This window comes from Hippichthys cyanospilos, chromosome 4 (genome assembly GCF_059441005.1).
Source record: "Hippichthys cyanospilos isolate Australia breed blue-spotted pipefish chromosome 4, RoL_Hcya_1.0, whole genome shotgun sequence".
Lineage (NCBI taxonomy): Eukaryota > Metazoa > Chordata > Actinopteri > Syngnathiformes > Syngnathidae > Hippichthys > Hippichthys cyanospilos.
The window spans coordinates 13,781,555-13,805,383 of record NC_142372.1 but is presented as its reverse complement, the minus strand read 5'-3'; the positions used below and the strand labels follow the sequence as shown (position 1 = coordinate 13,805,383).

At 40.4% G+C, this 23,829-nt stretch overlaps 2 protein-coding genes across 2 annotated transcripts; one reads left to right on the top strand and one right to left on the bottom strand.

The window, feature by feature from the left end:
• Window positions 1–9,780: 9,780 nt before the first annotated feature.
• Window positions 9,781–11,331, bottom strand: mis12 (MIS12 kinetochore complex component). Its single transcript, XM_088413634.1, has 2 exons — window positions 10,896–11,331; window positions 9,781–10,490 (listed from the first exon to the last, which is right to left on the bottom strand). The coding sequence occupies exons 1-2, from the start codon at window positions 11,295–11,297 to the stop codon at window positions 10,239–10,241; spliced, it is 654 nt and encodes a 217-aa protein (XP_088269760.1). The 5' UTR covers window positions 11,298–11,331; the 3' UTR covers window positions 9,781–10,238.
• Window positions 11,332–12,519: 1,188 nt separating this feature from the next.
• ppm1g (protein phosphatase, Mg2+/Mn2+ dependent, 1G) lies at window positions 12,520–20,676 on the top strand. Its single transcript, XM_088413957.1, has 14 exons — window positions 12,520–12,657; window positions 12,942–13,078; window positions 13,619–13,688; window positions 13,857–13,942; window positions 14,007–14,136; window positions 14,245–14,356; window positions 15,070–15,275; window positions 16,017–16,201; window positions 16,269–16,397; window positions 16,663–16,765; window positions 16,985–17,116; window positions 17,922–18,051; window positions 18,138–18,237; window positions 19,362–20,676. Exons 2-14 carry the CDS (start codon window positions 12,968–12,970, stop codon window positions 19,596–19,598), a joined length of 1,731 nt encoding a protein of 576 aa, XP_088270083.1. The 5' UTR covers window positions 12,520–12,657; window positions 12,942–12,967; the 3' UTR covers window positions 19,599–20,676.
• Window positions 20,677–23,829: the final 3,153 nt, after the last annotated feature.

Sequence of the window (23,829 nt, the reverse complement as noted above, 5' to 3'; positions counted from 1 at the left end):
ATAATGACTAAACATGACTAAAATCTCTTTACATTTATAATATATATAGACAACACTTAGTATTCATGCAATACTACTTAAAATGGGTTAAGTGTTGAAAAGAAGCCTTGAAAGTCCAGAACATTATGATGTCACAGTCAAATTGACCTTCGAACTTAAGGATATACAATGCTATCACTTCATCAATTTACCTTATTGGATATTAATGTGAAATGTGGTCATATTCAGTACATGAATTTGGCGGTTATGGCCAAAAACATGTTTTTTTGCGAGTCCAGAGTGACTTTGACCTTTGGACTTTGACCACCGACCACAGCCCCACGTCTAAATGGAGGTTAGTGTCACATCTAAAAAAGAGCCCTCAAGGCCCTAATCTAGCCCAGCGAAATGGGTGGAGTTATGAATGAGTGGAGTGACAAAAGTGCAGGCGCGATTTATGGCCATGGGACTCGAGACTGAATATATTTACTTTGTGAGAACATTTGCGCCAGCCAACGCAGACTGCAGCTTAGTCAGATGTGTGTATAACACACTTGAATAAAAATATTGGGATACACCTCAATGAAATAATCAGCAATGAGTTGGGTTAGACATACTCTGTTTAGAATTCTTCGGCTGTTTTAGTTTGTACGGTTTATTTGTGTATTGTCTTGAAATGTGTGCTTTTAATCGAAAAGGCTGCACTGCATTTTAGTTTTCTGTTTTACTTCCGAAGCTGATTGCCTGTCTTGCAACGTTGTTTTGTGTCCCGTCGCTCCAAAAATGTTCATTGCATTTACTGTAATTCAAATGCATCGCTTGTTACGCCGTCTTTAGTCAGTCCGGACCAAGCATTAGTTATTTTCGCAAGCCGTGCAGAGTTTATAAGGATGAAAGAGCCACATGAGGCTCCGTCCTAGCTGACAATACTTCTTTACAATCTACAATCTGTCTCTTCATTTCAACAAGTGGTCATTCTTGGTCAAATAAACATCATCATGATCATCATGATCATTTCTTGCCGTCTCTGTTCTAGAGTAGAGTCTGTTATTACTATAAAGGCCAAGGCTTCCATTGTCTACAACACACCCAGCAACAGGATAATTGGGAAAAAAATAAAAGTTGTTGATGTGATTTTTTTTTTTCACTGAACCTTTGTCTTCTGTGCCTATTTTGGTCAAGCTTGCTTTTGTTATTCTAACCAGCCAAACTTCTGTAGCTTTTTGGCTGTCATTTGCTTTATTGTTTTAGCCTGGACGGGTGGTTTCTGCAATTAACTACTGACTATGGGGCTGCATTCAAGGAAAGGTCCGGTCTGTGTGCATTTTTCCGAGTTTGAAACGTGCACTCAAACGCCCCTTGAAACTGGGAGGTCCAAATTGAGAAATTGAAAAAAAAAGGGTCCTGACTTCAATGGCAACTCCCATTGAGGCATTCATACAAAAACAAAATTTACAACCTAATTTTATTCATCATCACATTAATTTTGTTATCCCAAGTATCCATGTAACATGATTTGTATTGACTGCATGAAATGAGCTGTTATCTCCCTGCATTCAAGTTATTCAGTGAATTGTATGAATTGCATTGAAGGTAAGACATTCATTAATAGAAATGAAATAAATTGCAAACAAGGTATGCTAAGGGTCAAAATGTGTTTTCAAGACCACTAACGCTTATGATCATCAACTATCTTCATTGTTTACCATCACTTTGAACGCTTTCAGGTTTGAACTGGGAGATTCTGAGTGGGATGAATCCGAATTCCCACTTTCCTCGAACGCTGCCTGCTCTGTGGGCAAGTTCCAGATGATTAACGCTTCATGAGTGCTATTTTAGCCATTGTTGAGCATGTTTGCAATTTTCAAGTTTGTTTGTTTTTTAATATGCCTACCCTTTTTTCATCATCTTACCAGTACCTTCCTGTAAAGCCTTGCTCCCTCCTGTTCCTTCCTCCATGGACCTCTTGCTCCCCCAAAGTTCCTTTTAGGCCATTCCTTCACCTTGTCACCAGTTTTCCAACATTTGGACTGAAACTCCCCGACTCATTGCCAGCCACATGAGTGTCTCGCCTTTGTTTGCCAGATTTTCTATTAAATATTCCCATAAACGTTCACCTGTGTATTGTCTTTGCTTTTGGGTCCTCTGCCAGCATTACTTGTGAGCTGTAGCAGACGACTTGTACATATTTATTTGAACGTATTGTCATATTTATTAAATATCATGGGACATTTTACAAATTTTCATTGTCATCATTATTGGTGACATGCCTCAATGGTATAGTCATTGTCACTCCAAACCAAAAGACTGTGGTTTCGATCCACTGACCATTTTGGCCATGTCGACGTGTCCTTGAGCAAGACACCTAACCCCTAGTTGCTACTGATGCTGTGTCTTCAGCAGGTAGATTTGTAGTCAGCATAAAGTACTTTGAGTACCGAATGTAAGAAAAGAAGTATGTAAGTATATAAGTATGTAAGACAACCTTCTGATGGAAACCATAACTACAATGTGGCCCCGGGAAAAAAAAAAAAGACAAGAGGTTCACACTATTGGTAAGGTTTAGTGGCAGCTGAATTGAGTTGATGTGTAAGAACAAGATGGTAAAACCTACAACAGATATGGGAGCCAAGTTTATTGGGTCAAGCAACCGTGACTCTTGACCTCACAAATATTCTACTGAAGGAATGGACACATATGCACCTTCCCAACATTTGAGGAAGACTTGAGTGGCAACTCCAGAAATGCTTTGTTTTTACTTCCTGTACCGATCAGGTCATCCTGATGTCTATGTCCGAGGAATATGTCTGGCTTTGTGTTTTTTTTCTTCAGTCCTTAAATGTTCACGATCTGCATTTTTATTTTATTTTCTACTCTTCAATGCGCCCATTCATGATGTCGCAAACCAGCTAGATACCACATTCACAGAATTAAAAAAAAAAAAAAAAAAAAACGTAACAGCTGATGGGAACAAATCCCCTTGTGTTTGTGACAGTGTCGCGAGGGAACAGTTGTCCTGTAGACGAAGTAAGTAAATTGGGTTGGCCAGGTCGGCTCTATTGAAAGAAGAGGTGTGGTCGTGATGGAGTAAAGTGTGCGCTGGGATGTTTCTGTGATTAGACGCTTGCGTCCGTGTGTACGCTCTTTGTCTTCATCTGTGTGGTGTGTATGTGTGGGAATGAACTTAGAGTCTGACTCCTTGATTAATGGCCAGTGTGTGTATGTGTGAAAATGCTCCGGGTCCTGTTTCCATGCTAATGGGTAGCAGCAGATGGGAGAGAGGTGGTTGCACCAACAATGAACAAACACACCAGCAGACTTACTACAGACGGTCCTGCTGGATGATTACAGGGCACTGCTTGACCATTCTCAACTATAGCTGCTGTGCATGTCGGGATATGCTAATAGCAAATGGTGAAGAAACTATTTTATTTTATAATAAAGTAAGCCCAGTAGTAAATGAGTAAAGTAAAATATTGAAAAGTTTCAAGTTCATTCATCACGGTATGTCTTGGAACTCTTGTGTGTGTGTGTGTGTGTGTGTGTCAGTGGGTAAAGGTCTGACCCACTGAATAAGCACAAATAACTCCCTGATAACAGGCCATTGATTAGAAGCGAGACTACTGTGTGTGTACATACAGTACAGTATGTAATGAAGCCTGGTTTTGTGTTAACGCTAAAGGAAACTGTCAAAGTCTCCTTCCTGTCAAGTTTGTTTTTATTTTTCTTTCTTTCTTGACTTCAACCAAACGTTGTGGTGTTGGTTTTCTAGTTTCCCATTGGCTGTTCTATTCTTATATTCTTAAATGTACAAATAATTACAATGTATAGATTCTATATGGTCAAAACACACTATCTGTCTCATTAACGAAAACACACTCACCGGCGTCCGGAGGAATGCTCTAAGTGCTGTTGTAGTAATAGCGAACAGGAAATGGATTCCCAGAGACAGGAAGTAACTTCATGGAGAGAGGAAGTGTTGGCCTGCATCCGCCTTCTGTCTACTGGATGTGGAAGGAAGGAGAGAGGAAGGGGAGGGACAGTTGCAAGGGGAGTGAAATTATCTGGTTAGGGAAAGGAGAAATTGGGAAAATGTTCTCCAGTTTGTATGGGCTGCTAACAACGATTTTTGCAGTTGCTTGTCAAGAAGGATCAAATATGTCATCAGCCGCATAGCACAATTGCCTCGGTCATTTTTCAATGTTCTAGGAAAAAAAGATTAAACACATTTTTTGTGTATTGTTATTTATGTAGAATGTTTTCCCTTTTTTACGATGTGTGTATGTTCGGAGCACCACTGCAAAGTCTAAACATTACGTAATGACTAAAATCAAGTTTGTGAAAGATGAATTCAGTAGCAAAATCCACCCAATCGAATCCATCTCAAGCCATGTTGCCTCTTGATGAGTGTAAACTGAAAATTACATCACAGTTGCCCAACTGTTTTCTGGGTTTGCTGAGATTGGTCATTGTGTTCGCTTTCCCTTGAACTTGATATGATTTCATTAGATTACGATCTAATGACTAAGATGTTTCTTAGTCAGTGCGTACTGAATGCACACCAAGTTGAAAACACTAAATCGAGAACCGAACCAAATTATGAATTTTGTGAACCATTTCACCCTAATAAATACATTTCCTGTGCAGTAGCTCATCCAAGATTTCTGAACATCATTTAACCCCATTAAACCCTGGGAAAAAAGGCTACTAGCTGCCCCCCCCCCCAATCCCCCTTCACCACACTGTCCACGCCGCTTGCATGAATGTTTGACGTCCAGGCAGCGCTCACAATCATATGACCTCCCCTGGGAGCAGACTTAAGGTGAAATGTCAGGGGTCAAAACTGTGTGTCGGTATTAGTTAGTCATTGAGGAAGTTTTAGGAGTTCACGGTAAGTTACATGAAACCCACATGCACACACAATCATGCAGGACATTCAGGTGCAGATTTGTTCCAGACTGGAACTCAAACTTGTATTTTAGTGCTCAAGGGAAAAGGAAGTTATTGTGAACGTGTGCTTGTATGTGTGTTTCTGTGCAAATGTGTGTATATATGGAAATGGCACTAGATGGACAGATGGCCCTTTTGTGACTCCTGACACCTGCCAGCTGCTGTTAGGCTCCTCTTCACCTCCTTTCTTCTTTTAACCTATCCACTCATCTCCTCCTTTGCGCCTTCAATTTTCAACTCACTCTGGTTTTTGTAGTCCTCTTTGAACCACTGTTCAGGGCTAAAGGTATGCTGAGGATCCTTTTCAACTTGGAGGAGGGACAAACTGTGTCACTTTGAAAGAGTGAGACAATTAGGGGTCCAGGTGTTAGTGGGCAAATCAATGATTGTAACCTTTTAAATAATCCTTATTTTTAAGGAATGGGCATTTTCTAAATCTCTTTGATCAGCAATGGGTAAATCGAAATGAAATGAAAATGAACATGAATATGTGAGCGATGAATGAATGAATAAATAATGATGCCTGGAGGACTACATGGATTTTAGGTCTTATATTGTTCTTCTGGCCTTATATAAGCTGAAAGTGTATACTGGTACTTTTTTTTATCAATTTCTTGAAGGACTATCAGGTGTGCAATGGAAAATTATTTGAATTTAATGAATTGTGCCACTGTTTTTTCAGATAAAAGACATATCTCGGTTTCTTTATCAATTCCAGCTACATATAGTGACAAATTAAACATACTGTATAGTGCACTTCTACTGGCCCCCTATAAAGGTACAAATAAACTACATGATCAGATTTGACAATCTCAGGGTACACACCTAAGAGAAATTTGGAGTGTCCAATATACCTACCATACATGTTTTGGATAACGTGAGAGGAAACCAGAGAACCCAGACAAAACCCACTTGGGCATGAGGAGAGCATGCATGCTCCATGCACGAAGGCCAGACTCTAACCCTCTGTATGTGAGGCGGATGTGCTAACAGGTCGTCCACCGTGCAGCCCACTTTAAAATATTACATGCCATATATCATGCCATAAATTCTCTAAAAACAGGCCTTGGGAGTGTTTAAATACCCCAGGTTTCACTCATTGTGTGGTTGGTCTGGAACTGTATATGCTTGTATCATAAGAAAGATTAAGAAACATGTCAACATATGAACTTTGAGGAGGATCACTTCAAGACATTAAAGTGTTACAAGCCCCTCAGCTGCTTCAAGTGACCCGCTAACCTCCTGAGAGAAGAGTTGGAAAAGATGATCGAAACAGGAAGAGAGGTCTGCTGTGTGCGTGTCGCTTTCCCTGCTGGGTGACACGTGGGTTTCAAAGAATCTGAGGGAATTCCAGACTCATTCATGCAGGCTGAGAAAACAGTCGTGAATGCTTTGCTGGGTGTCACTCTCACTTCTCGCTGTCTCGACAGTCCGGACAGTGGCTAAGAGGGGACAGCTGGCTGGCAGTGTACATGTGTAGGTATCTGGCATTATAAGTGCATCCCTCTTTCTTTGTCTATGTGTGATCCTATGAGGTCACGGGTCAAGCGGCAGTTCACAGACAGCCGCGTTGTTCCCCTCCTAACAGGAAGGGAGGGCACTGTCCATATGCTGTCTTCACTCACACACACAAACACGCGCACACTCACGAGTGCAAACACATGTTCCAACAGGTACACACAAGTCTTCACTAACACACTGCAAGGACAGGCAGATGTTGAATGGGGATGTGAAGTTCTGTCAATGGAGAGGGCAAATAAAAGTGTATCACTGCACATAATGCTTGTTTTTAAATTTTCTTTAAATGCTAGAAAAGCTTCAATTTAAGGTTGGTCTTTACAGGTAGTACAATGGCTGAAATGCGCATGCCAGGCCGGGAGGTTAAACTGTTGCTGGGCACAGACAGAGGAGCAAATGGTAGTGTTAAGGATTTGGATGATATGTCTCCCTGATCATTGACCACATTAAAAATGAGAATTTAAAAGCACAAAGTACAAGAGAAGCTAAAAGTGAGCCGAACATTGAAAAGAGATGGATGAATAGAACTACGCCGTCGTCATCTTCTTTGCATTTTGCAACAGTCTGGGTGCTCTGGTGTTATGCTGTATCTCACAGGTCATGCTTCTTCAAAATAGTAACTCATTTTTCATTTCAGGACAGCGGTGTGAACATTTGCAAAAACATTGCTTTTTGTGTCATCTATTTCCAAGCCTTTCTTCAATTTCCAAGAGTTTTTGTTTTTGAACACATTGCCTGATGGCTTTGTTTGCTCGGCACCGGCTGCAAGGCAGCTGCATACAGCTGTGAGATCTTCATATACCCACACAAGACAGGGGCAACAGAAGACAGCTGTGTTCACTTTTTTTTTTTTTTTTTTTTATGATACTAAGACATTTGAACACATGTTGCTACTGGTAATCTTTTAAGCAGTTCCAGAAAAACAAAAACCAACAATGCACAAGAATATTTTAAAGGTGCACATTATGACTGTCAGTACTTATATTGCCACCTGTCTACATGTGTATTTGCAATGTTTATGTGCAGATGTGTTGCTCGACGCGCTAACAGTCCCACAAATGTTTTTCATTAGTGCATCAATAATCATCTCATGTTAAAATTAAGCTAGCAGATATAAAAACAGTTATGAGGTTGTTATGAAGACACCTGCAATGCTTTTTATCTCAAGAAATGAGGCCAGTAATCAACACAACTTATTTTTTCAACAATCAATATTAGACTGAAATACCTTTCAGAATTAACCACACCTTTCATCTCTCATTCACCACAAATAGATTTATAATGTTCTAGGAAATGTTCAACCAGGATTCCGCTTGTTTTTTTTTGTTTTGTTTGTTTTTAAACCTGTGTGCCTGCCCTCAGCGTTCTTTCATTCGCCTCAACTGCGCCTCTGTACCAGTCAGCCACATCCATGCAACTGTCCGGCATAAATTATTCATTTAATGTATCTCCCGCGTACGGCTCAAGCTGCCTCTGATCTTATTGATTTGCCGTTTTATTGGTCACTTCAGCCTTCCGTCTTTTACTATGAGTCCAAACAAAATGTCAGGGAAAGCCAAGTATAACGTCAAACATGAAGTTTAAAGGCAATTGAGCAATGTGGTCATTGTTCACACTAATGTTGAATCTGATTTCTTAAATTTGAAATTCACACTTTGAATTCTCGCTTTTTTGCACACATAACTTTGATGCAAATAAAAGTTTTTGGTTTTTGTACATTTTAAACTGTTGTTTCTGCATTCATGCTCCTATTGTTTCTACAGAAAAATATATACTGCATCACCTTTTCTCCAAGTTGCTTCTCTTTGAAAAACTGCACTCGCTTAATCATGTAAGAGTTATGCTTATCTCAATATAGAATAGTTGGTTGTCTTGTATTGGTTATTATCTGGCAGCTCGCGTTTACTACACAGTACTGTATAGTAAATATGCGCGATATGGCCTGAAATGGACGGGACAATATCACGCCTAAAGGCTGCCCCCTATTGTCGTGAAGGAGAAATCTTTGTCGATTTGTCAGTGGTTCTCAACATTTTTTCATTGATGTACCCCCTGTGAAATATATTTTCAGCCGTACCCCTTAACTAGTGCAAAGCATTTTGGGTTGAAAAAAATAGACTAAAAACACGCCATCAATGTCTGATTTAGACCCTTTCAAATGTAATTTACTTCTGTATTGGTCCTCCAAAACAAAAAATAAATAAAAAAAACAAAAAACAAACAAACAAACAAAAACCCTAGAGTGTCGGCTCTCGGATCATAGAAGAAATTTCTTATCAAAAAGAAATAACGTAATTATTATTAACAATTTGTCCCCCAAAAATAATCAACATGAAGTGTCGACCTATTCTGAAAAAAAAAAAAAATCATTAAGAATAAATATTTGCTCACAGAAAAATATTCTAAAGTGTCCTCTTTTGGGATCATAGTAGAAATGTGTTCACAAAACTAAACCATTGACAGGTAACGAGAGGTGTCACGTGACAAGTTGGGTCGAACCATTATAGTAAGGGGGAGAATATGGCTTTTGACAATAACGAATTTGAATAAACAACTAAACATAAAATGTGTTTTATAAACTTATATTTTCCTGAAGCAATTAATTCAATAATTGTTTTTAAAGGATTTTTGCATGTTTATTAAAAATCTGAGTATCCCCTGAAGTTCCTTCAAGTACACCCATTTTAGAACCACTGCCAGACAATAAAAATGTTCTCAGTAAATGTCCTAAACAAAAACAACAAAAAAACTTAAAATCATCAAATTTAAATGACTTTTCATCATCTGTGGTGAAATAGATGAGCTTCATATCAAGGGTAAGACAATGTTTGCCACTGAACAAGCTGCTGTAATTAAATTCGTAGTGAAAGAATATGAAAATGCCAGTTCATTATTTAATATTATTTAGGTCTGGTGTGGGCAGAGCATGACCCACTATGCTATTTAAGTCAGCCCATTTTTTTTTCTCCTGAAAATAAACAGTCACGTGTTTGACATTTTATTTATAAAACAAGTTATTAGAAAACCATGTTTAAAATGATATTTATTAGAATGATCATAATTTAAACATATCAAACTCTTATCATATTTACGGCAAGCTACAAGTCAATCAAAAGTATATCCATTTTAAATATCAACCCTGAATGGAAAAAAAAAATCCCAACCTGATTCAGTGTCTGCTACCGGTTTCTCTTGCTGTGGTTGGACCACAAAATTTGTTCATGAAGTCTTTGTGAATGAACTGTAACCGTCTTGAGTATCAGCCTTGGGTATCAATGTAGTCAGGCTGAGATCCAAATGGAAACCAGTTATTTAAGAAAGGAGTCAGTGATGTCAATGCAAAACATTTTATTGAAAAGTACTGTTAATGTATATAAGAGAAAATAAAATGCAGGCAGCACAACTATCCAGTGGTAAGTGTTGGCCATACATACATCAATCTATATACAGTACAGTACTGTATCCATGCCTGCCACAGTCAGGGGTTCTGGATTTGAATCTCAGTTTTTGCATTTGTTTACATGTAGAATTAGCATGTTCACCTCACGTTTGTGTGACTATTTCTCTGGCGGCACAAGAAAATAAACAAATGTTAATAATCTGATCAAGCTCTCAAATGAGATGACGAAGCCTTCCTTCAAAACTATTGGAAGAAACAGCACAACTACCTTCAGTGTTGTGGTAGTCATTTGATTTTTCCTTTTGGTTCATGAAAACACTACTTTGTGTGAAACCTGTCCATGGCACTTGGAAAGAATGCAAAAGCCAAATGATCACACAATAAGTTAAGTTCAGTGTGGATTTGGGGCTTTGTTGCAAACCTTCATAATCACTTGCTGCAATTTCTTTACAGACGTCATCAACGGTTGGAAACTTTCCTGGTAGCTAAAATTTCCATCCTTAAGCCAGGCCAAGCAGCCATCCAGCTGCTTCTGTATCTCTGCTTGCTCTTCAAGCTCATGCTGGAGCGCACGTTTAGCACACACCTCAGCCTCATGAGCCCTGTGTAGCTTTGTCAAGCATGACTCCAGTCTGAGCATCTCCTAGACGTGGAAAAACTGTATATTAATTTACAATGTGAGGTCATTACAGGACAAGTGGGAGTATAATAAAAAATCTACGATGCACAGGTTTTAATGCTTCAAATCTGATTAGTTGTGTGCGTTCTCTTTTGTTTTGTTTTTGACACCGAGCTTATTTTCTTCATTAAAAACAGAGGTTGTCGATCAAGCGACTAGTTTTTGTTTGTGCATCATATTGGCGGTGGACAACCACAGGAGGCATTAACTAAACATCGCGTAGGCCTCCAACTTGCAATGGGAGACGTCACGAGAGCTAAGGGTAAAAACAAGACATACCCCAAAACAACTCGAAGATAAATGAATAAACGAACATAAGAGACATCTGCTGTAGTGTTTGGAGTCTATCTTTGACCTGCAATAACTTGCCTGTGCGTCCGGAGGATGTTTTCTGTGACATTGGTCCTCCAACAGCAGGACGTTGGGCGGGATGGAGAAACAGCGGGTGACCAGCAGCTCCCCCATTCGCTCCGACAGCAGGTTGAAGCTCTCTCCCACAAACGCTTGCAATTTACGGCTACACTTTCTGGCCCGGATTCGGAGGTGTTCCTCGGTCGTTGCGTCCGACTCGCCTTCACACAGTTGTCGCACGCATACTTTCTCAACGACATTCAAAACGTCGCACAATGAGTCCAGGAAGGCGCTGGAGAGACGAACTATGAACGTCTGCGGCGTATAGCCGAAAAACTGCGACTCGTACAGCTCTAAAGAGGACAACGGTAGAGTGTCGAACTCGTCACACGCACCATCTTCTACTTTTGAATTTGGCATTGCGGTTGCCTCACATGTATCTTCTCTGGCATCCATCTTTAGTTTTATTTTTCCCGCTTCGCGGTGGTATGTTCTTCTTCTTGGTAAAATTGGCAGTAGGTCGACCATTGTATTATGATCTACTGCCGTCAAGCGTCGATAAACGGCATAGCAACCTAGACACAAAAAACGCGCTAGCTATTTCTCAGACTGTTCCCAACTGATACCATTTCTTATCCATAACCAAGTACCACCATTGAATTACAGTATACGAAAATAGGTGTGTCTGAATAATGACTCTTTGGGGATGTGTTGCACATCCAAACTAAATTAAACTTTACATAAATGTTCAAAACCAAACTGTTCCTATTGAATGAAAATGCACCGAACCTAAAAGTTAAATAAAAAAAAAACTTTAGGGGCCCATGTTATGTCATATTCCACAGTCTAATATATGCATATACATTACATTTGGCCCTTTGTCTATTTAATTCTCATTAAATATGAGTTTTATGGTACCAATATTCCTAACCAGGAAATGAAACATCTTAATTATTGAAGCCGGATATTCCTCAACCCGAGGCTGCCTCGCCCCAGTCATGATGTCGTGCAAAGAGGCTACGAAACATATATCCAATCATCTAACCGTACCCGAGCGGAGTGAATGATGGTGCCAAAAGAAACATTTTTTTCTGAAATTAAATTGCAAAACAGTGTCAGGATGCCACAGAAACCCACGCACCACTAGTGGTCAGACTGAGATTCCCTGCTCTACTGTAACTTGGATAGCTGGGTGGCTGGGTGGCTGGGTGGCTGGATAGATAGATAGATAGATAGATAGATAGATAGATAGATAGATAGATAGATAGATAGATAGATAGATAGATAGATAGATAGATAGATAGATAGATAGATAGATAGATAGATAGATAGATGGATGGATGGATGGATGGATGGATGGATGGATGGATGGATGGATGGATGGATGGATGGATGGATGGATGGATGGATGGATGGATGGATGGATGGATAGATAGATAGATAGATAGATAGATAGATAGATAGATAGATAGATAGATAGTAGAATTTTTCACAAACTAGTAATTCCTTATACTTGGCACTGTGGGGTCCACTGTAGTGCAATTCTCAAGGGCTTGCCTTACAAGACTTTCAGTCTACTGCCCTCTAGCGGGAACTCTTCTAAGCGTCACGCATGACGTAGTTGTCAGACACGCCCCCGTTCGCCGGAAAAGAGACATGCGCGGTTGTGTCGCTTCTTACACTTTCCGTGCTCTTTTTCCCTGCTTGTGTCGTCATAGCGGCTTTTCGCTTCCACACGTGTAACCTTTCATATGTGAATCTCCCTCTCCTGAATCCACGTGTAAGATCACCCCGTTGTCAGAATAATGTGCGATTGCGTGTCATCATCAGCTTTTCCGTGCTTAGTGCGTGTCTGCTTGTATGACGGGTGGCAAAGATTGCGCTGTGGAAGTTTAGCCGGCTCGTGTTAGCATAATGATGTTAGCTAGCCGACGAGCATCTACTTTTTGTTGTTGTGTTGCTAACGCTAGGTAGCTAGCAACCTTAAAAAGGGCAAGACTGAATGCGCGGGGCTGGACCAGTAAAGCCAAATGAAATGTTTATTACGTGCCGTCCTATCTCCAGGTGTGAAGCCAGAGAAACCGGCAACCATGGGGGCTTATCTGTCGCAACCGAAAACGACCAAGACCTCTTCAGATGGCGGCAACAGCACCATGAGCTACGGCTTCTCAGCTATGCAGGGCTGGCGGGTTTCCATGGAGGTGAGCCTCCAGCACCGAATCAAAAAGTCCCTAGCGGCTTCAATCTAGCTGCCTAATGTATGGGATTGAGATTTGGACTGTTTTTTCCTTTCATACTGTGAAGGTGACTTTACACTTTAGAGGATTGCGATTTAATTACTAAATCTTCTTGTCGTTTTTGAATACTACACACGGAGGTGCCAAAAACTATCCAAGTTAAGAGTTTTGTAGGACATAAATAAAATAAATAAAAGTATTCTTGCAAATGATTACTCGAGGGAGAGTGAATAAGCATTCAGCGACAACATTCCTTAACTACTTAGTAATTGGCGAGTTACTGATATTTATATTTTCCTATATTTTTATCTATCAGAGCAGTGAATCAAATGTAAAGGACCAAAAGCACTGTCTCGTTTTCACATAAGTACCCAAGTAAAACATGTTCAAATATATGCTGGCAATTACTATATGATTTAATTCAAATGTTTCTTAAATATAAGACCTGCCTGTGACTACATCATTCGTCTGGTTTAATGTTCAATTTTTGTATGTGTGAAACAGGATGCTCACAATTGTATCCCTGAATTTGATGAGGAGACGGCCATGTTTTCTGTTTATGATGGACATGGAGGTAAATCTCAAACACACTGTTCATATACACAAACCACAATCTAATGTTACAAACTGAACACTTCTATGCAGTTACTCTCCACCGGCATAGTCATTAAGTTAGTAAGCCAGTGTTGTTTTTGGCCTGCTATCACATTTGTGATTTTTATGACTTGCTTTTCCCGTTTAGGAGAAGAGGTGGCTCTATACTGTTCAAAGTACCTCCCTGATATCATCAAGGAGCAGAAGACATATAAAGACGGCAAACTACAGAAGGTTGGACATTTTATTTACTCTCTTCACTTGGGCTTACTTAAAGATGTTTCTGTGTTCTTTCCAGGCACTTGAGGATGCCTTTTTAGCCATCGACTGCAGAATCACAACGGAGGACGTCATCAAGGAACTGGAGCAGATTGCCGGGCGTTCCACCGAGGAGCCACCCCTTCAAAAAGTGGCAGATGAGGATGATGGTGTGTACTCCCTCAATGGCAGCAGTCAACCTTACGGGTTTTCACTTTTCCTGATTATAGGTATCCAGTGCTGTTAATGACAGTTGCTCTCTACTGTTCTCTGTCCAGTGGACACAGAGGAGGCTGCTTTACTCCATGAGGAGGCTACTATGACCATCGAGGAGCTGCTTGTGCGTTATGGACAGAATAAACATGCGAACAAACAAGCCACATCTGTCAGGTAAACCCACAGTCTTTGTCTTCAGAATACTCAGTGTATTATTTAACTACACGTTTGATATTCATAGAGCAGCGTTTTTCAACCACTGCGTCGCAGCACAGTAGTGTTCTGCGAGATATTATCAGGGGAGCCATGAGAAATGATCCAATTTCACTTTTTGGGTTGGGGGTGTGCCATTGTCGGCTGTGAGAGCAGTATTTCTGAGGAATCATGTTATAAATACTCTTGCATGGCTCAGTGACGTAGGCAATGATGTTCCAACCTCCCCGAAGCAAGTAGCACACGACTGATTCAAGAAGTGGTTTGACGGTTAAACCGTATAACTGCTGTGTGTGCGGCTTTGCTAAACGTGATGGAAATGGCTCTTGCAATTACAGTGCTTCTGTCAAGTTAAAAAGCACCACGTGTTTATTTCTTTTGTCACATCAGTCTGAAATCACAGCAATTGCAGTATACTTGCTTTTCATATCGGCTTAAGCTGTTCTTTAATGAATGTGCACTGTGGATTGCACATGCATCCTTCACATGAATGCACATATTTCTTTAACCAACCAGCTTCTAAACTGCAAAATGGTCCGAAAACCTTTTCTTCTAAAATGCAGTCCGTTGAATGAGCCCTAGTGCATACGGATGTGCATAGCGCTTAAGACATTTACATACAATACCCCTTGCCAAACAAACATGGTCTGATTTTCCCTTACTCTTGTTTCCAGCACAGCCACTAAGAAGGCAGCGGGCCAGTCCCCTGATGCCTCTGGACACAAAGGGGAAGGTGAGGAAGGAGATGAGAAGAAAGAGGCTGTCAACGGAGAAGTGGAGGAGGAGAGCAACGGAACGGAAAAGGGCGGCGACGGGGCAGAATGTGGTTCTAAGATGCGTGCATGCCGCAGAACCATTAGCAATGAAGGCTGCGGCTCAGGTATGATAGCCTGATCCCGATTAGGCATTGAACAATATCTGATTGACAGTATGAAAACCTTGAGCGAAAATATCATGACATCACGGTATTGAAATTACAGCTCTAAAATATATCATTTTAAAGTCTTTTGAGTAAATAGCATTTTTTCTACTTTAAAAACACAATAATATTTACAAAAATGAAAGACTTGAATTATAGGTAGTTTACTTCAAACCCATCATCCAACTACTGTGTGTGTCAAAAAATGGTACAGTGCATTTCTTTCATTTCATGTGAACGAGAGCATCCTCCACACGCATGCATGCGCTCACACTAATATGACAATGTAGCCTGCTCGTTTTCGAAAACTTCCCAGGCAGCCAACTTTGTTTTGACAGTGGAAAAAGTTTGATTAGTTCCATTTATTACCCGCACTCCAGCAAAATAGACTGCTTGCGTCCCAAGCAAGATAGCTATATAGTGAAAGTAGCATATGATAATACACATCTTAGCTATGTTACCCATGCGGAAGACTTGCATATGATACACAACGAGAGCTGCCCACTGCGTGTTTCGTAGTCAGACGACACCGGCGGGGGATAAAAATGCCCAAAAAACTTGCCCGTTTTGACAGATTGGGACAGTTTTAAATAAATTTCACTTATATTACCAATCCGGTTACCAGACCTTGTCTAATCCAGATCGTCTTTTTCTGTCTCATTTAAATGCACTTTTCACCTTGCGCTCATTCCACATCCACAGCAGCAGAATGCGATGGCTCAGGAGGCTCCAATGGAGCTGAAAAGTCCGCAAAGGCCGAGGTAGATGCAGGACCCTCATGTTCCTCGTCCTCCAAAACTGACGGCGATTCCAAGTCCAGATTCTTTGACGACAGTGAGGAGTCCGAAGGGGAGGGGGAAGAGCAGGAGGAGGGCAGTGATGAAGAGGTGAGAGAACAAAGCCCGATATTTTTGTTCATTAATACAGTAAAAGCACACGCTGATTCTTGTTTAGGATGGCAGTGAAGAAGGGGATGAAGCTGACAGCAGTGAGCTGGAAGAGGATACTGAAGAAGGGGAGGAAGACTCTGAGGATGAAGAGGAGGAGGAAATGAGTCTACCTGGGATGGACGGAAAGGAGGAGGTGTGTGTATATAGAGGAGAAACGTGAATGAATGAATACTAATTTGTTAGGGATGGAGCCCCCGTACTAAACTGATGGTATCTATTAGCTCCACCCTTAATGGAGCCGTTAACTGTCTTGTGAAATTACTTCAATTATGTCTTGAATAATGTCAGGGAATGAAATGTTGAATGTCGTTGTAGTTGAGTTAGTGTCTTTTTGAAACTGTTAAATAAGCTCTTGTGTATTTTTGGTGTGTGTGTGGTGGGGGTGGGCTGTATTACAGCCTGGTTCAGACAGCGGAACTACTGCTGTTGTGGCTCTAATCCGAGGCAAGCAGTTGATTGTGGCAAATGCTGGAGACTCCCGCTGTGTCGTCTCAGAGCGAGGTAACAATCACACATTTGGCTTAGTGGCACATCAAGCTTATGTTAGCTAACTTCAATGGTGGATATTTGTTCTTTTGTTAATTAAAAACATTTTGGCTTTTCTGGTGTTTCAACGTCTATGTTAAGGAGTGGATTTTGTCTGAGTCAGGTTTATTGTTTTTGTTTTTTTATAATGATTGTAGATTGTTAAATTTGACACGACTTCTGATAACGCCGCAGGGAAAGCTGTGGACATGTCCTACGACCACAAACCTGAAGACGAGCTCGAGCTGTCTCGCATTAAAAAGGCCGGTGGCAAAGTGACCGTAGATGGACGTGTCAACGGTGGCCTGAACCTCTCCAGAGCCATTGGTTTGTATGCGCATATTGGTCAACCAATTTATCTATATTCAACAGCCACACTGTCCACACCATGAGGTGCAACTGCATCACCTGACTACTAATACTAAGTACAAATACTTGACTACTGTATGTTTTTTTTCCAAGGGTCAATCATTGTTTTTCTAATCAGTTTTTACATTTACTCCCTACACGTGATAACATGTACACATTGACATAGGTCTTCATGGGCCCCAAGCAAGAAAGGATTGAGGGCCCAAGGAAAAAGGGTTAAGAGGGGCATGACAGATAACAATGCAAATTTTTTTAAATTGCACATCTGCATCTCATTATTATTATTTGATTTTTAAATTGCAGATCTGTGTCCTAAATAGACAATCACCATTATTTTGCTTCATTTATTTGACGTTGAAACAGAATTAAAACCAGCAATACAGTTATAAAATGCACAGCCACAGCTCTTAAAAAAATCTATTATTGATTCAGGCAGTATTATAAAATGCTGTATTTGTTTACAGATCTAAATACATGCATTGCTGAACCTGAAGAAACCAGTAATAAAATAGAATGATAAATATAGTGACAACAGCAAATTCTTTCCAGAAGGCCCAAAATAAAATACATGCAATATTAAAGCTAACCAAGCCACAATAATAGCGCATCCTTCACCTGAACAGTATTTCATCAGGTATTGTTTTTGTGGTGTTGCTCGAGCACCAGTTTTTCAACCTCAGGATCCGCATGACTACATGATACAAAATGGATGAATCAAAAAAGAATCAATGGAAAATGTTGCTGTTCCGTTCAAAAATCACAGGTGATCATTTCTACAAGAGGAACAAAGTTCTCCCCCCAGAGGAGCAGATGATTTCGGCCATGCCCGACGTCAAAGTTCTGACCCTCAACGACGATCACGACTTTATGGTCATTGCCTGCGATGGAATCTGGTGGGAAGCGCAGGATCTCTGCCGCATTGCCAAGCTGCTTTCTTTTCACCGGTCGCTGAGTCTCGATTTTTCAACCGTGCGTACAGGAATGTGTTAAGCAGTCAGGAGGTGGTCGACTTCATCAGCGAGAGGATCAAACCGGACCAGTCGGGCTACGCTAGACCTCTTTCATCCATTGTGGAGGAGGTGACTCAAAACACATCACACAAGCGCAGCCATTAAAGATAATCTCATCCAATAAAGGGCCATCAACACTGTCAGCGAGATATTCAGTGAAAGTATAGTTATTATTTGGGTTGTAGTTTGCAGCGGTGTATAACTAGACTATAGTGATTCCTCGACTCACGAATGACCCGACTTGAAAGATTTTCTGGATTTGATCCCTCACGCAAGGCGCTTTGGTGTTATCGTATCCTATTGATTTTTGTTGTCGTCTTAATTTGCGGGCAAACTGAAGTGTGAATGCTTGATGGTGGCAGCGGATTTTCCACGCTATTTTGCACTCAAACCAATGGCGACTTGTATTTGTATTTGCATGCCCGTTTGCTCGCTTGGCGTATGCTTCCGGAGTTTGGTTTCTCTGAGACACCGTAGTGCATGTGCTGCAAAAAGCCAATCAAGGGCTTGTTTCATGCTGTATGTTGCCACTACTTTAAGATTTAATGGAACGCTAAATATAAAACAATGAATTAAACATTGTATGTTCGGCCAAATCACATAATCATGCCTTAATCATATTGTATTATCTTCTTTTAAATGTCATCTTAAAACATCTGTTTTTATTAGCTTTTAATTAGCTTTGCTGTTTTTTTTTTTATGTTGGTTGTAAATAGACATTTTTAAAGTACTGCCGTCTTGCTTTTTTATCTTAAAGCATATTGAATTTAAAGTATGCTTGCCATATGAAATCTATTCAAATAATGATCAAAGTCTGCTATCTTAATGCTAACACACAATCCAAAACTCCATAGACACACTAATAAAATTAGTTAGAGCATATTTAAAGAATTTATATTTGACCGCAAGCTATAGCAGCACATGCATAGCATAGCATATGTAAATTCTCAGGGGCATATATGAACAAAATTAGTTATTGATTGATTTGTTTACAGTTGTTGAAATGTCAACCAAGATAGCATGTAGAAGCCAGCACAACCACATGGCATGACCAGCTTGTCCGAAATTCTTTGCTTTTTTTCATTTATTTATTATTTTTGTTGGAGAAAGAGGAGGAGCCCCCCTCGTCTTTGCTTGAAGCACCCCCGCTGTAGTCACCCAACCGCTAACCTGATTTGCGTTTCCCCCCTCAGCTTTTGGACCATTGTTTGGCCCCAGACACATCTGGAGACGGGACAGGATGCGACAACATGACCTGCATGATCGTCACCTTCCGACCGCACCCCTGCCTCTCTCAGACCCTGTCAGATGACACGAAGAAGAGGAAGCACCCGGAGAACGAGGATGACGAGGAGAAGGCGGCAAAGGGCGGAGCCAAGCCAGAAAACAACGGAAATGACAGCAAAAAGTCCAAAAGTGACCAAAGCTGAAGAGGGAACTGTTAGGGCACGGAGCAGCAGCTGGTCACCTTAATTAAAGTCCTGACCTCACACGATGCTCACTTCACCCTGAAACAGAGTGTTTTCTGTTTTAGGTGGATCCTCACTCTAAACTCACCCCTTCAAGTGGTTTCTCTCCTTTGCTGTTATTGGAAAGACCCTCCCCCTGCCGTTTACTGGCACCTTGAGCAGCTCGCCTTTTCTCAAGCGACATTTGTAACACCCTCTGGTTAATTGCAGATATATATATTTTTTTTTTCCCAAATGGCTCACCTTTTCTCTACTTTTTTTTTTTTTACACATTTTTGTTTTCATTGGAGTTAGGGCTTACCTCCTGTTCACAACTAACACCACAACGATGCTCCTCGGGTGGTACGAACCAGTCGACGCCGCTGCCAAGTGCCATAAAAGTTGTGATTTGTACCTGTAAGTACATCTTTAGACCATCTTGAGGTAGAGCGCAGAGGCCATGTTTGCTGATACAAGTGGCGATGAGACCAAGTGCGCGTTTTGAGTTTAATGCTGCATTGAGTGTTTTTTTTTTTTCTTCAAATTTATCCCAACATTACTCTGCACCGCTTTTTTTTCCTCCCTCTTCATTCCTTTGTCTTCATTGTTTAAAAGTTTCTGAAAGCAAGAAAGTAACTTTTGTCTCCCAAAAACATAAACGTCCATCCAGAGACATTTGTTATGTCAGCGTTTTCAATATCAGTTTTTTAGATGATAATTTGTTTTCAGAAAAGGCCATTTGTGAACTGAATAGCTGTATTTCTTTCAAAGAACTTTGACATCTATGGAGATGAATGCACCGAGTTTGTTTTTGAGTGGTGCAATTCAAAGTCATTTTCGATGGTTCTATGTTTCCCACACCACTTGACTCGCGAGTGTAAGTTTTAGTTTCAAATGCTTATTATTCCCTCTTGTACATAGTGCCCCCTTTCCCATCCTTGTACGTGAAGATAAAAATTGCTTTTTCTTTGTACGTGTCAGTCAGTGTAACATTTTTTGGTGCGTTCTCTTTTGACACCAGTATGTAAGTACATTCAAATAAATTTTTTAAATAAGCAAATGTTTGTTTCTCAACTCGTACATGATATTTAAACAAATCACAATCTGTCAACTACGTTTTTACACAAGTACGAGAAATATGTTTGCATATGTTTCTTTAATCACGTAAGAGAACAGACCACTAGTTTGCAATACCTGTATACTGCCTTATTTCGTGTATGGCCACTCATTGTTTTGTTTTTTTTAGAAGAATATTAAGTAGAGGGGATTTAACTAATTGGCTTCACCTATTCGCTAGATATTAATCTCTGGTTTTAAAATGCAGTATGACTATCGTTCAGCTCTCATTTTTCCGTGCCAGTCTCAGTGAGGCAGAAGCCCAGCAGGGGGCAGCAAAAATGTTTATTAGAAAGGTGAATGACATCTCAAAGCACTAAGGCGGGAGGGTGTGGTTAAAGGGATAGTGTGTAGGTTTAGAAAGGTTTTCCATTACGGACAGCAGGAGTTGCTGCATTTTACTATAGTCTATAAAACAAACATGGCCGCCGCAGGAGAAGTGCCCACCCCTATGTAATATAATTTAATAACTTGACCTATGATTATATTTAAAGCATGCTATTGGTCAATAAGAACACATTCATTTGCAAGTTTTGGAAATTTACAATCTTTTTTTTTTTCCTTTTTAATGAAAAATGGTCTAAATCTTACACTGTTCCTTTAAGGAGGGCCGACTGCAACTGACTGCGCCTTGATAAAAAAGCTAAAAAAAATATATGCATCCGTCTACACAATTGTATTTATAGCTACAGATTACAATCATGTATTATAAATGTGTTTGCGTGTGTGTTATATCACACACGTGTACGCAGACACAGTGTGTAGTATATGTGCAATAATTAAATTTCACTGCAAATATGATCAGACTTTAGACTTCCAACCTTCTGCTTTCTGCTTTTACTTTGGAAAACAACAATCACCGTTTTTGCTGATTTTCTGACGTTATAGACAGGAGCAACAACCAAATCATTAAAAAAAAAGTTTTCTGCAATGTCAATCTGAAAAATATATTATTTTTGGCAGAAAATCAAAAAATATTTTAAAATACGATTCACTGATTGACAAAATGGCAGATTGATTATTTAAGTAAGTTGCAGCCCTATTATACTGTATGTTAAGATTTGTTGGAACAGCCAGAATTTTGTCCATATTAAAACTCATGAGCACAAAAGTATGTCCATCTCTACTTTCCATTCCACTTTACCTTCCAAAGTGTTCGGCATGCTTGTCAGATTCTTCCTATTGGCCGCTGCTCCCCTTGGAAGGATCACTCCTGCCGCAGGAACAATATAAGCACGGCAGGAAACGTACTGTCCTTGGATTCTAAAAACGTCAATGCGGACACATGCACGAACATTTCCGCTTGACTTAAAACATGCAGGATGTTTATTTTTTTGTCCTCACATTGTAGATTAGAAACTTTAGTGTAAGATGCATTGAGCCAGCTTTGTTCATTGATACAAGGGACTCCCAAACTGCGGGAAAGACCTTGAGGGTTTGTGTGGGTGTAATGTTGGTCGGAACAGTAAAAACCCACACAAGCGCGTGAACAACATGCAAACTCCACGCAGATAGGCCGGATGTGCTAACCGCTAGTACACCATGCTGCCATCATACACTCATCCCAAAGTAAATTTAAACCCTGAAGTGGTTCCAAAATATCCTGGAAACCACAAAAATGCTGAAGATGTACTCGGAAGTGAAATACTGAGTATGCTATGTAGCAGTTGGCTGGAATTTATATACAGTAAAAATGCTTCATGGCTACTTTGGAATTCAATGGCCAACCTGTCCAGCTGTGTGTTTTCACTGATGGCTGCAAATAATCCATCCAGACCTACAATTGTACTTATCTGCGTGTGTGTGTGTGTGTGTGCGTGTGCGTGTGTGTGTGTGTGGCATAGTCCAATATAGCGAGCTGTAGACCACAATAGCAGGTTGTCGTTAGACAGTGGGAGCATTCATCAAGATTCCAAGTCTTTTTTGGTCACCGGCTTTCCTTCGCCAAACTCTTTCGGCCTCGTTGCCCTCATATTGCACACACCTCAGCACACACGTACAGACACGGCCCCAGACACACACATTCCAGAAGTCAAAGACCTGCAGTCAAAATACCAAGCGAGAATGAAAATAGATGCCTTGCACTGTGTGTTTTTCAAAACCGCACTGTTCTGAATTCTTACTGTTATTCTACAGTACGTACACGTCACACACATTTTTAAATAGATTGTAAAATTACGATAATATTGCTTATGAAACTCCGAGTGACACGGGATCAGAATTTGACGAAAATTCCTTCTGTGACCAACAACTTATCAGTCATCCATTTGTTAGCGCTTCGTTAGATTTGTGGGTAAACTGATTTCTTTATATATTATTTAGCTGCCATCTCAACTGTCTCAGCTGTTGCTGGCAAGATGTCGCAACATGTCAGCTCCAGACACATCCCCTCTGCACGCTTATGTGTGTGTCATTCACTGATGTAAAACAGGAAAACTGCCTCTTTCCTTTTTTTTTTCCTCTCCACTGCCTCTCTTCTTCCTGCTGTTCTCCATCCTGAGTGATGCCTTTGCTCTCATTGTGTCACTTCCTCTCATTCATACGTACAGACGATTTCCACTTACTAAGGGTAAATAAATCCGATGCCGGGAACAGCAGAGTTGTTTACTATATGTCTGGGCAAACCCACTGGTGTCTGCAAGAGATTTATACTGTGCCCGATCCAAAATACTGTATAAGGGAATTACAGGGAACAAATATGGTCCTAAAAAGGCCATACCATTCAGAGAAAAAAGTCAGTATTATGACAAATAAAGCCAACATATGTTTTGACATCTTAGATTTTATTACAGTGCCATATAGAGCTGGCCAAATTCCTAAATTCCATTTAGAGGCGAAGAGCAACTGTGTTCTTTGTTTGTTTGTTAGCAAGGCACGGTCGGAAAGTGGTTTGTATTTCCACCTCACAGTGCCGATGTTGTTGGTCTGCGTTCGGCCCCGGCCTTGCTATGTGGCGTTTGAATGTTCTTTACGCGTTTGAGTGGGTTTTCTCAGGGTAATACAGTTTCCTCCCACATTATAAAAACATGCATGGTAGGTATATTGAACAAGCTAAATTGCCCTTAGGTGTGTTTGTAAATGTGATTGGTTGTTTGCC